The 12,456-nt window shown below is 33.6% G+C and overlaps 1 protein-coding gene across 6 annotated transcripts in view; it reads right to left on the reverse strand.

Annotated features, from left to right (window-relative positions):
• Positions 1 to 244: 244 nt before the first annotated feature.
• Positions 245 to 12,456, reverse strand: part of LOC134535754 (WD repeat and HMG-box DNA-binding protein 1) — a 291,056-nt gene continuing 278,844 nt past the window's right edge. For 2 of the 6 annotated variants that reach the window (XM_063374986.1, XM_063374990.1), the window contains one exon: positions 245 to 4,227. In XM_063374986.1, coding sequence (XP_063231056.1) covers positions 4,081 to 4,227 — 147 coding nt within the window. In that variant the 3' untranslated portion in view covers positions 245 to 4,080. The remainder of the gene's footprint in view (positions 4,228 to 12,456) is intronic. The other 4 variants (XM_063374984.1, XM_063374987.1, XM_063374985.1 and 1 more) reach the window with 2 other exon arrangements.

Below are 12,456 nucleotides of genomic sequence, written 5' to 3' on the forward strand. Positions count from 1 at the left end.
AAGCTGAACACAGTAGCTGAAACTATAACTGAGACAAGTGAGGCTACAAGTGAAATGCCTATTTAAGAAGTCATCTCTGTGGGCCTACGTGAAACCTTCAACAGCAGCTCAGCCTAAGCTTGCAAGCTACGAAGAAACTATCCAAGGAGAAGTAAACGGATATCTGGCAGCACCCTTAATCCCAAAGAATGAAAATCCTTTCAGTTTCTGGTCAGAGAAACATAGCAGAGAAACTTGTTTCCGAAACATAGCTGTGGTAGCAAGAAAGTGTGCAGTGAGAGACTTTTCTCAACAGCTGGCAACATTGTGACGTGTAGAAGAGAGAGTATACCTCCGAAAATGTAGAGCAGCTTGTGTTTCTCCACAAAAATTTAAATTAGCTAATATGTAGTGATGTGACAAGACTCTTTTTAATACGAACTAATTATAAAATTGGAGAACCTTAAAATTTTAAGTACTGTCAGTTTTTTGATTCTACATACATTGTATCAGTAAATATGTACCTGTTATCATATTGTAATGTGATATAACATGTTTTATGGGATTTCAATTCTCATTCCAATTATTCGAACTCAATATTCGTATTCGAGAATAATTTGGTATTCGTATTCGAATTCGATTCAAACTAAAAAACTGATATTCGCACAGGCTTAATTATAAGTGATCAAGCACGTACTTACCGGCAGCTGAATGGGCAGATGGTGCTTTTATTTGAGTGAATTCCCTGCCACTGGCTAGACTGAGTTCACGGCCCGGTGACCGTGGCCAGGCGACAACGGTACGACACAGCGGCATACGCGCAGACGTAAAAACATTTGGTCATTTACACTCCATAGCCGCAATTTAACTTGCCATAGCTGATTTTTGTACAACAGCCAATAGCGTAGACAGACCTGCGTGCACATCTCTTCCCCCCTTGTATGGCTAACTGTTTGCCACGGCACATCTGTTGTTACAGATGTTGAAACGGACTTCGTGGCGTCGTGCTGGACTTTTTTTTTGCCTGCCGAGATTTCATGCTAACAAATTTACAGACGTGATATTCAAGACTGGGGCAGTAAAATTCACATCGCGCTAAATGAATCCGCGTAATCTGAAGACGTGTTAAGTGAGGAATAGGTGTATTGATTTAATTATACATGTTAAAATACCTCTCACAGTAGTATTTGTTTTTCGCAGTATTTTTGTTGTTTGTGGAGTCTCTACCCAGAATTTTGTTTGTGAGTTACGTTGTTTCTCCACATAGTAGTGACACTGCTTGATTATCTGCCTCACACACACTCTCCCTCTCTTCCATGATTATGTAGTATATTACATTCTATTGTACCCGTAAGGCTCCTTCGCAATATTAACACATCAACTTAATCACAATTTGTTAACAATTTGGTACATCTCACAAAAACAAAGGGGCTAAATTCTTACGGTGGGCAGCTTTATAAAATTTAATATTTTTGGATGTAAAATTTATTGGGGGGTATTCTACAGTTCATCGAAGTATGTATATCTATTAATAGGCCTACAGTAACACTTTGATTATTTCATGTAATAAATAGACTAACTACCTGGTTTCTTACTTGTAGTTAGTATCTCAGATGTTTGTCAAAGATTTCAGGTATTTTTTTCTTTATTTTGCAAGCACTCAAACACTGAATCAATTAATGACACTTACCAATCTTCCTTATGGCATGAATTAGATAATTTAGCTGCAACGTCTCTCTTAGGTGCTAATCAAAACACAGAGGTCACGACATACTTAAATATGCAGCTATTAGAGAGTACCAGAGACCCACTGAAGTAATGGGAACAAAATGAGATGATACTGCCAAATTTATGCAAGTTAGCAGTGGCACATACCTGGGAATACCAGCAACTGAAACTGCCTTTTAAAAGGTTTTCTCATCCGCTGGAAATATAGTGTCTTCAAAGCGAGAATATTTAGCCACTCAGCATATAGAAGAACTGATTTTCTTGCATGAAAACCGAACATTATATTAAAAGCCTGTCTTTTAAAGAGATCACAAACATTTCCTCGAAAGATGATGCAACTCAAAAGTGTAAAGAATGTCATGTATATTTAGTTTCTTTAGGTTTAGTTCATTAAATTTGAAACTCACCATTGTGGTATTTTTATTAGAACTTAATGTTGATGTGGTAAAAATATTACAAAAATAACATGCTCTATAGCTTATAATGAATTATCCCGATTTTTCCCGATTTCTTAAGTGAAATCTGATTTTTCCCTCCCAAATTTTTCCTGAAGCTCAATTTCCTTTCCAGCACACCCCTAGTCAACTGTGTCGATTGCTGTTCGAGCAGGCTGTGTCGTGGCCACAAGGAACAAGATTGTCATCATCCAGAATTTCAATAAGATCCTTTAAATCATCTTGACTGTACTGTTCAACATTATATTGGTTAACATGAGTTGTAAATTTACAGCTTCTTTACTAAATGATGTAATGAAAGCAGAGATTGATAATTTAGTGAGTAACATGTTCTGATTTTAGTTTCTAACTTATTTAATATTGAGACACATTTGTAAAAAGGGTAATTTGGTAGTCAGTACTAGACAAAAATTTAAAAACCCTTTAACTCTATAATCAAAATTTTTTATATTTTTCTTGTGCCACTAACTAGGAGTTGTGAAAGTAATGTTTATTTATAAACAATGCTATATTATATTAGTTAACAAAGTCTTTTTATTGGGCTGTTGTGTTCTAAGTAGAAAAACAAACAAATTAGGGAATAAAACAATTATAAAAATTCTGAAAAATACTGCATACTGTATAAAATTTAAATAAATCTGTTAGGCAGTACATCAAATTTCTAAAATAACTTCAGAAAATTATGACACCACTTAAAATGAGTTGGTTTCAAGCAAAATATGTGCACTTAACTGGGTTAAAAAAAAGTGTCATTTGAGTACCAACCAACATGTATAGCAATTATAGAGTAAGATAACAATGGTAGGCTTTACCCTTATGTTCCTGAATGTGCCTCAGATCTGCTGGTAAACATTCACCAAAATTATTTACCATCACAACAGTGAGCACTTTTATTAGTATTATTGTGACGACTACCACGCACACACTTCTGGAATGTTTACAACGCAGATGCTATCATCTTTAAGGTAGTACTTCACATTAAACTGTATTTCAGTACCTTTGTGCCTGAAATAAATAATGAACAAGACAGGGAACCTAAATTTTCTTTCCCTCCATCAACTATCACATATTGTCGTGCTGGGTCCCTGAGGTGTCTGGGTGTTGAAGGGAGGGGACCCTGGGTGTGGCAGTCAAAGGCCCCACATGATCATGATGAATCCACACACAAATCATCTTGCCTGAGAGAGAGCCTCGACGGCAGTTGAGAGAGGGTCCCTAATGCTACATCTTCAATGCAGAGATGGTTCTGAAATTGCTTTTCACATGCCATCCACCCACTTGCCCAGATGCCTGCAAGGTACATAACAACTAATCCTATGTTTAAGGTGTAGCAATGAGAATAACAGTACATTCAAGAAAAAAATAACTCACTTTTTTTCAAAAGTCAATTCACATGTTCCAAGAGAATACATATACATAAATGTAAACAAATAATAATATTGCCACATCTACTGTTCAGTGAATTATAATATGTAATATGCATGTGTGGACTGTTTCAGCTAGCCAGGTCACTGCTTAAATGTTTGTAGAAAAGAAAGATCGATACTGATATCTGCTTGTAAAGATTATATTTTCTTTGCTAATGTACATAGTATTTGTGCCGTAAATTTTAAGTGAAGTTCAGTTAGTGTAAAATATTGCTAGTACAGCAGATTATTTTATTTTACAAGGCAGATTAAAAGCAATTAAAATAATAAAACAATTTATATTTTCTAGACTGTAACTAAACATAAATTAATAAAAAAAGGTACAAAATGTTTAAAACTTGGTTGCTTAGTACAAGTGAAGAGTTAAAACTTGGTTGTGTACAGGACATGACCAGCAGGTGACCACCGTATCCTGTATGTGCACCCACTCACATGCTTCAAGTGCGCGATATTCACAGATACACAGTCTGTCACGTCACACGTGGACAAGTTCAGCTCTTCTTGAAGAGGAAGGCAGTCAGCTTGGAGCTGGCCGGTGCTGGCTTCTTGGCAACTGACATGTCAGCCTGTGGCAGCATCCTCTTGCTAGCTGGCACGCCCACCTGTGGTAGCGTCATCTTGCTGGCTGGTGTGCCCACCTGCAACACACACCATCAACCTCCACTCTCCAGGGCTGAGACAGCTCACTTATGTGCCACTCATTGTGAATAACAGGAACCAGCAGTGAGCATTGTACAGCAGGCTGAATGTTCATATAGTTTCATGCAAGTAGAGAGTAAAAATGGAAGTAATTTAGTTTATTAATAGATACAAATGCACAATGCAAATCAAATTGGTGATCAGCGAAACACAGGACATCAAGCAATCAAAAAAGTTAGTACACAATTCCTTAAGAGTCTAGGTTGAAAGATGGAAAATAATGATTTGTGTCTTGTAAACATATAAGCCCTTAACCGTTCAACTGTATATTTATATAAATGTATTACACATCATGCTTTATGATCATTAAGAAAACTAAGATTGTATTTAGTTTAGTGTAGATAATCAATTTTAATACATTTTGAAGGTACTCTTGATTTAGCAATGTTTTTTTATGATCACATTTTACTTTAGTAAAATAGTTTATGTTTTGAAGTGTATTTCTGATAATTTACTTTATTTAATATAGTAAAGCAGCTGGAAGTCTTTTCTATCTATATTTTGCTTGAAAGATACATTTTAAATTGTATTCAAGAATTTTTAAGTAACACTGCCATTGTTCTGTGTCCGAGAGCTGTCGGATGCTGTTTTCTGTAAGTTACGTCAGGATAATAAAAGTAATAGCATGGGAACGAGGACTCATGAACTGTCTTATTGAAAGGTTTGTGTTGTACAGTAATCGCAAGGAATCATGGTGTTTTCACTATTGGAAAGTGTCTTGTCACTGGATGAATTTTAAAGGTTGTTACACTCCAAAGACCGCCGGACTAGCTCAGATATTTCACGTTTTAGTCTTAGAAGTATAACTCACAGGATACACTTGCATGCTCGGATGCTGAAAAAGTAAGATTATGTTTCCCTCAGAATATTAGTTATGGGCGATGCTGAATTTCAATGATGTCTCTCGTACACAAAAATGTTTTTCACTGTTTATTTATTTATACCTTACGAATTCACGAGACATTTGCCGCCATCTTGCGACCACAACATTTACAAGTTGAAACAGTATTTTCCTTACTCACAACAAATAAGCTCCATTAATTTGAATCACACACTGCACTGGCCGAAAATTTAATATTAAAAACAGTTCGAAGTTAAGTCCCGCAGTTGCACTCAACTTTTCGGTACAATGCAGAAAGACAATGTCCTCGGAAACAATGCAAATTTTACTAAGTCCTGTTTTGGGCGATTACCGACGACTGTAGTCACTGAGTTCTAATTGTATCCAAAAAAACGAAAATAAGGTTGATTATAAACCGGTCACGCCCGGACCACAGCCGCGAAATTGACTCTTTAAATCTTCATAATAATGTTTTAAACCACCTACTCACCTACCCACCCACCCCCTCAGTCACTGTGCAGTAGATGACTACAAAAACCAAAACGACACACTGGTCTCAGGAGAGACTAAGGATTGCACCATGACGTAACTTTCCGCCAATCACAGTACAGTATCAAACACTCCCTTCACCACCGGCCAATCACAGAACAAATTACTATACATGAAAAAACCCTGTACACACATAACCCGGGACTTCCCTTGATCTGTCTCTTTTCAAATCCACATCAAAATTGGGGACTCCCAAAATATTTTCTCACGCTAGTTGCTCTGTCTCTGCCTTACACCGGATGCATAATTATCGTTTTATCACCTCGGCGTCACTGTGTCGACGCACGCCTTTCTTTCTCACTCTAACTGCCATGCAACTGGCTCATACGATTGCATCATCCCACAGACAAGATTACAAAAGAAAAATACGTTACAGTGCATTTGTGCATATAAACAAAATATTTAAAACTTAAAAAACATTTTAAAACACATTAAAACGTAATTATTTAGGTAGAATTAAGTAAATTTACAGTTACATGGTTGTTTAATAATAAAGAAAATAGGCTTAAACAATACACAAATATTAGAAACTGTAATTAATTGAGAGAAAACATTCATAAAACATAAGCAAACATAAATATTAACCTGGAAAACAATTATAAACGGTAAAATATTATCATCAAAGTTATTTGAAAAGATCAATTGTAAGTTTCAATGATTTACCATGACGACAATCGTCGTGCCCTCCTAGACGTAGAGGCCGTATCTGTCCACTGCCGTGTGCCTAAGGGAGACACCTGTCCCTCTGGTGCAGCACAGTGCTGTGTAGTGTATAGATCAGGGACGCACCCGTGTGCGCACGTGGGGTGCTGTCATAACTTAGAAACACACAACTTAGAATTTTCTAAGTTATGACGGTTCTAAGTTATGACTTTCTACGTTATGACGTTTCTAAGTTGTGTGGTTCTGCATTACGCGTTTCTAAATTACGTGTTTCTAAGTTTAAACAGTTCTAAGTTGTGTTTTTCTAACTTGTGATAGTTCTAAGTTATGACTTTCTACATTATGACGTTTCTAAGTTGTGTGGTTCTGCGTTGCGTGTTTCTAAGTTACATGTTTCTAAGTTATGACAGTTATAAGTTGTGTGTTTCTAACTTGTGATAGTTCTAAGTTGTGACTTTCTATGTTATGACGTTTCTAAGTTGTGTGGTTCTGCATTGTGTGGTTCTGCGTTGTGTGTTTCTAAGTTACAGGTTTCTAAGTTTTGACAGTTCTAGGTTGCATTTTTCTAACTTGTGATAGTTCTAAGTTATGACTTTCTACGTTATGATGTTTCTAAGTTGTGTGGTTCTGCGTTGCGTGTTTCTAAGATACGTGTTTCTAAGTTATGACAGTTCTAAGTTGTGTGTTTCTAACTAGTGTGGTTCTGCATTGCGTGTTTCTAAGTTACGTGTTTCTAAGTTTTGACAGTTCTAAGTTGTGTTTTTCTAACTTGTGATAGTTCTAAGTTATGACTTTCTACGTGACGACATTTCTAAGTTGTGCGGTTCAACGTTGCATGTTTCTAAGTTACGTGTTTCTAAGTTATTACAGTTAGAAGTTGTGTGTTTCTAACTTGTGATAGTTCTAAGTTGTGACTTTATACGTTATGACGTTTCTAAGTTGTGTGGTTCTGCATTGCGTGTTTCTAAGTTATGTGTTTCTAAGTTTTGACAGTTCTATGTTGTGTGTTTCTAAGTTGTGACTTTCTACGTTATGACGTTTCTAAGTTGAGTGAATCTTGAATTGTTAACATTCGGTTGTGTGTTTGTAGCGAAGGTTTTCATACGGTCTTTCATGCAGTCCCTACATAGTTCTCACTTTGCCCGCTAGATGGAGATGAATACCTAACCATCTTTACTAGGAGTGCTATTGTCTACTTTAAATACTACATTTTTATAAACTTTTTTAAAATTAATTATGGCATTTCCACACAGTACGTACATTTAACAAAGAACATCTGTGAGAAATAAAATTTTATGTATTATTAATTGTAGAATAGTAAAAAAAAATGAGCTTATCGCCAATTGAAACACAAAGTTTAACTATGATATAAAAAATAGCCTAAATTATTTGAAGTGCAATCTAACAAAAAATTACTTCAACTGAATTTAAAAATTAAGTTAACATGCAATTACCAATATGATGGAAATAACGGCCATTTAAATTAGCTAGTAATGCCTAAAACTTGATGGATAGTTTTGATTGCATCGTTTTAAAACTGGGAACAATACGATTGGTTTATTCTTTGTAATATTGAACACCAAATAACTCTTCGTGTTTTTAAACTGCGTAATTAAAACAAATATTTTAAATTTATATGTTATTTCGTTTTCTTGATAAAGCTCCACTTTATTGGTCATTTGTGAAACGGAAAAATTAATTCACAGTCCAATTTTCAATAATAATGTTTGTTCTCTGAAATATTACGTGTAATAAAATGCATTAATGATTACAGCTAGTCGACGTCTTATAGAAAATGCATAATCATCCCATACAACACAGAAAGTTAGCCAATAAATTTACAGTGAAACATTTTTTTAAGTTTTCATTATGTGCAATTCACAGTTAAATAGTATTATTTTAGTTTAAAAATTGGTCTAATAAATACACACCTAGCAGACTTTACCTTTTGACAAAAGTTTGAAATAAACATATTTCATATGCTTTTTTTTTATATGTAAATTTTTTTATTTACTGCAGGGCTTTATAATCATGCAGATTTAAAATATATACTTGATAGTTCAATGGTTTCGTTACACGTTACAAGATATTACTTCAACCATTTGTTATTTGTAAGTAAATCATCTAGATATTGTGTAGTAGGCCAATGGAAATGAGAAAAAAAACTTAGCGACATAGTTTTGTACACTTCAAACGGATTGTCGAATAGAGTTTGATCGTGTATTGGATAATCAAGAAAACAATGCCAAAAACACGTACAAAGTTTATGAGTTGTGTTTTGAAATTATATTTGATACTGCTGTAGCGACAAGCCATCCTATCTTATTTTAACTCAATAACGTTCATTGTTTAAGAGAGTCTTAATTTTAAGAAATAATTTTATAACCTTACATTAATTATACTGTTCCTGAGCTTACATTTAGTATCCATAATCTATTTGTGTTAACGCTTAATAGGCCCCTACTTCCAGAATTTTATTTTAAAATGATTTCTCTAGACTCATCAAAAATTAAAAACTTTGTTTAAAATTTTATATGAAAAATTAACCTGAAAACAAATTTAGGTATTTTTTTTTCTCGTAACCATACAAAATATTGCCTGAAGATATTTCCCGGTGGACTGATTCATACTGCTGTATTTTTTAAGTGTACTTGGCTTTGGTTGCCAAAATAATTAGTGTAACTTCTGCAGTCACAAATATTTTGTCGTAATTTTTACCAGTTACAAAATTCCTTTAAATTAAATGAATAAGGAAAGTAGCATTTAAACAGATATTTTCATGTTGGTTAACTTGAATGTTATTACATTAAAAGAGAACAAAATTACATAACATTTTCATGGACTAACAAATTTCTGAATTCTTGCAATTAGTAAGGTCTGGCGAGTCGAAAACATAATTTAAGAGTTGTTATTGTTGTTAAAGTTGGGTTATATTAAGATGTATTTGAAATCAGTCACATGAAAAAAAATTATTAGTGTCAATTAATTCAATTACGGTATTTGAACCTGGGGAAGAAAACAAAAAATCCACCGCTGTCTTTATGTTCAAATACTCTTTCTATTCTTTAACTTTTCAATCTCACTGAACATGTCATAAAAATATACAGAATGCTGGTAAATCTTCATACAATTAAAAAAAATTAATGACAATTATTCTCATATGATGAAATTCTTTCATAACTTTTTATGCAAATAATTATTTTTAGAAATGTTTGGCAACGTATGGTATGTATATATGTAGTCATTTAAAATATTTTAAGGTAGCAAAAAAATTTTAACGTCATTTTTTTCTTGTCCTATATTTAACAAAAAAAATCAGGTTTAGTTGTTGCTAAAGAAGGCAACACAAGTGTCATGCAATGCAACATCATTAAAAAAATTGCAAAAGTTCTAACCAAGAAGACGCATATTTTTGTTTATACAAATCAAAAATTTATAAACGCCTTATTTGTACATATAATTGGATTCACTTACAACATACAAAAGTGTGTGCATTTTATTAGATTTAAAGGCATAAAATGCACACGCTGTCCATTTCACACTTGTTTTATTCGTCATGACGGGTGAGCGCCACTTAATGTTTACAAATACAGTAGGCTAAGTTATTATATTATTGTATTGAATTAAACCTTACATATGTAAGAAATTATTCCTCTTTCGCTAGACGTGATTTGAACTTTCTCGTTCGAGGCCTCCGATTTGATTTACTTCGCGGGCAAATTACTTTAAAAGTTGTGAGTCACTCTGTGCTTAGTTTTTGTTTGGCGAAAACAAGGCTTTGAAAATAACGGTTTGCGGTAATGTTATGTTCAGAAAACATTTGTATGAATAAATTGTGTTTATGTTTTAATATTGTAGTAATAGGCCAAATCAAATTTTCTTTTATCAAATATCCGTCTGATAGTTTTACTTTTCTTTTTGAGTAATTCTTCTTCAATATCTTCATTTTTTAACGTGGATGCTTTAGTATCTTTATTTATAAATGGACGTAACTGACCTATTTCTAAGCATCGCTTTGTTTTTAAGTGGATTATTAAGCCAGTGATATAACGCTGACTGATTTTCAAAAATTGAGAACACATTGGACCTTCAGCCGTATTTAATTAATGCCATTAACCTTTAACATTAGTCACCAAAATTCTTCATATGTGATTTTGAAAAAGCCATACCTGCAATTAAAAATAATAGATTAGGTTTTGTACTTACATGCATTAATGTAATACACCTTACACGAATAGGGTAAAGGCAGAAATTATTTAAATGAACGTAAAGAAAAATATACTTTACTAACACGACGACGGATTGTTCGCGAAACCACCATGTTTTTTGTGCGAGTCAAATGCTAACTGGCGAGTGAGACGGCGGCACGACTATGTCCGAGTGCATGCGAGATGCAGAGCGACGGAGCGGCAACGTCGCGCAAAGCGATTCAAAGAGCGGCAAATTTGAGTGAATTTTGCGCGATTTGTCAACAAATTCACGTTGTGGATCCACAAGCAGTGCGGGATCCCCCAGGCCTTCAGATGATGCTGGATCCCACTTAGCTGTATTGCAATCCCTAGTCTCAGTGCCTTGCTCCTGTCAAGCTTATACGCCTATAGCGTTACAGTCTTTCATTGACATGTACCTTATTAAGTAATGCAATTGTAGTCTCGTCTTTATTTGCTGTCAGCCTCGTACACGGAGCTCAGAAGGGAGAAGCTAGCCATCAGTGTGTACCTAACTACGTTTTGCTAACTAATCAAACCATCTTTCTTTACAATAAATATATTTTAAAGTTTCTCTACTTTTATTAAGAGCAATGCATATATTTTAAACTATGTTTTGCTATGCATTTTTTAACAATTCTGTCAATAATAATAAATTAGTTTTTCTGTCTGTCTTTCGCGTTGCTCGGAGACGTTAAATTGTTACATACATTCTTCTTGAAGAGAGGAAAGGGAAGGGGGTCAATTTCCCTTTAAATAAATATTATCAGAATTTAATAAAGTTTTCTTTATTTCATGTTAAACTATCTTTACGCCATTATATACACCTCGATAATGCTTCATATATTGTATAACTATTATTATAAACATACTCCCCTCACATGCCTCTTCTGCATATATTAAGTTTACTTTATATTACATTTATTTTTTTATACTTTTATACTTATTTATATTAGTATTTATTCTTCATTTGAACTTTTTTTCTATTCGGAAATTCCTTACAAAACACTTAAAATGTTTTGTTTTTATCAATAGTATACTTATTTTGTAGCATGACTTTTAATTTGACAGATTTTTAGTATAGTCTCTATTCCGTGTTATTCCTACTGACCGTAGCTATTGCATTGTCGATGCTTTCTTCACTGCAGTCGTGAAAGGCCCTTGGTGTATTGCACACATTGCTCTTTAGAAACTGCCAATAAGTTTTAATTATTCAAATTCCTACTCGGTTCAAACCTTGGCGTTTTAATTAAATTGGCTGTACAACAAATATTTAAGTAGTTTACATTTTTTATATGTTTGTTTTTGTAAAATTATGTGTGGTGTTAACATTTCAGTTTCGATTTAAGTCCGGGATAAAATAATTTGTATTTCATTACTTTCTTGGTGATATTTTTGTGTAGAATCAATTATGACTATTTAATGTGTTAAAAAATAATTCATTGATTCACTTACTATTTTATTACTGCATGGTTGCACCGGAACGTGGCGCACATGTGCTTTCGATATATGATATATTATGTATAATTCTCACAAGTTAACATCACTTTTGAATGTTCACCCAGTCCATCTGTTATTATTACCACATTTCTACAGCAATAATTAAATAAAGTTGAATTTAAAAACTAAATATAAGAAATTGTTCGATTTTTACATTCATTTTGATATCAGTTATTTGTACTGCTTCTTTAAAGAAAACATGCTAAATATGATCCAACCATACAACTTACTTAGTCCCACACCTTTTTCATTAGAAAAATCCGGTCTAAAAATTAAAAAAAATAAAGAATTATACAACTAATTTTATAAAATAAATGTTTTACAAGTATGTTTATACTTCACTTAAGATAAAGTAAATTTCTTAGTTACTCATGTCAAAAGTAATATATATTCAGTGTAAGTTTTAG

Source organism: Bacillus rossius, chromosome 10 (genome assembly GCF_032445375.1).
Source record: "Bacillus rossius redtenbacheri isolate Brsri chromosome 10, Brsri_v3, whole genome shotgun sequence".
Lineage (NCBI taxonomy): Eukaryota > Metazoa > Arthropoda > Insecta > Phasmatodea > Bacillidae > Bacillus > Bacillus rossius.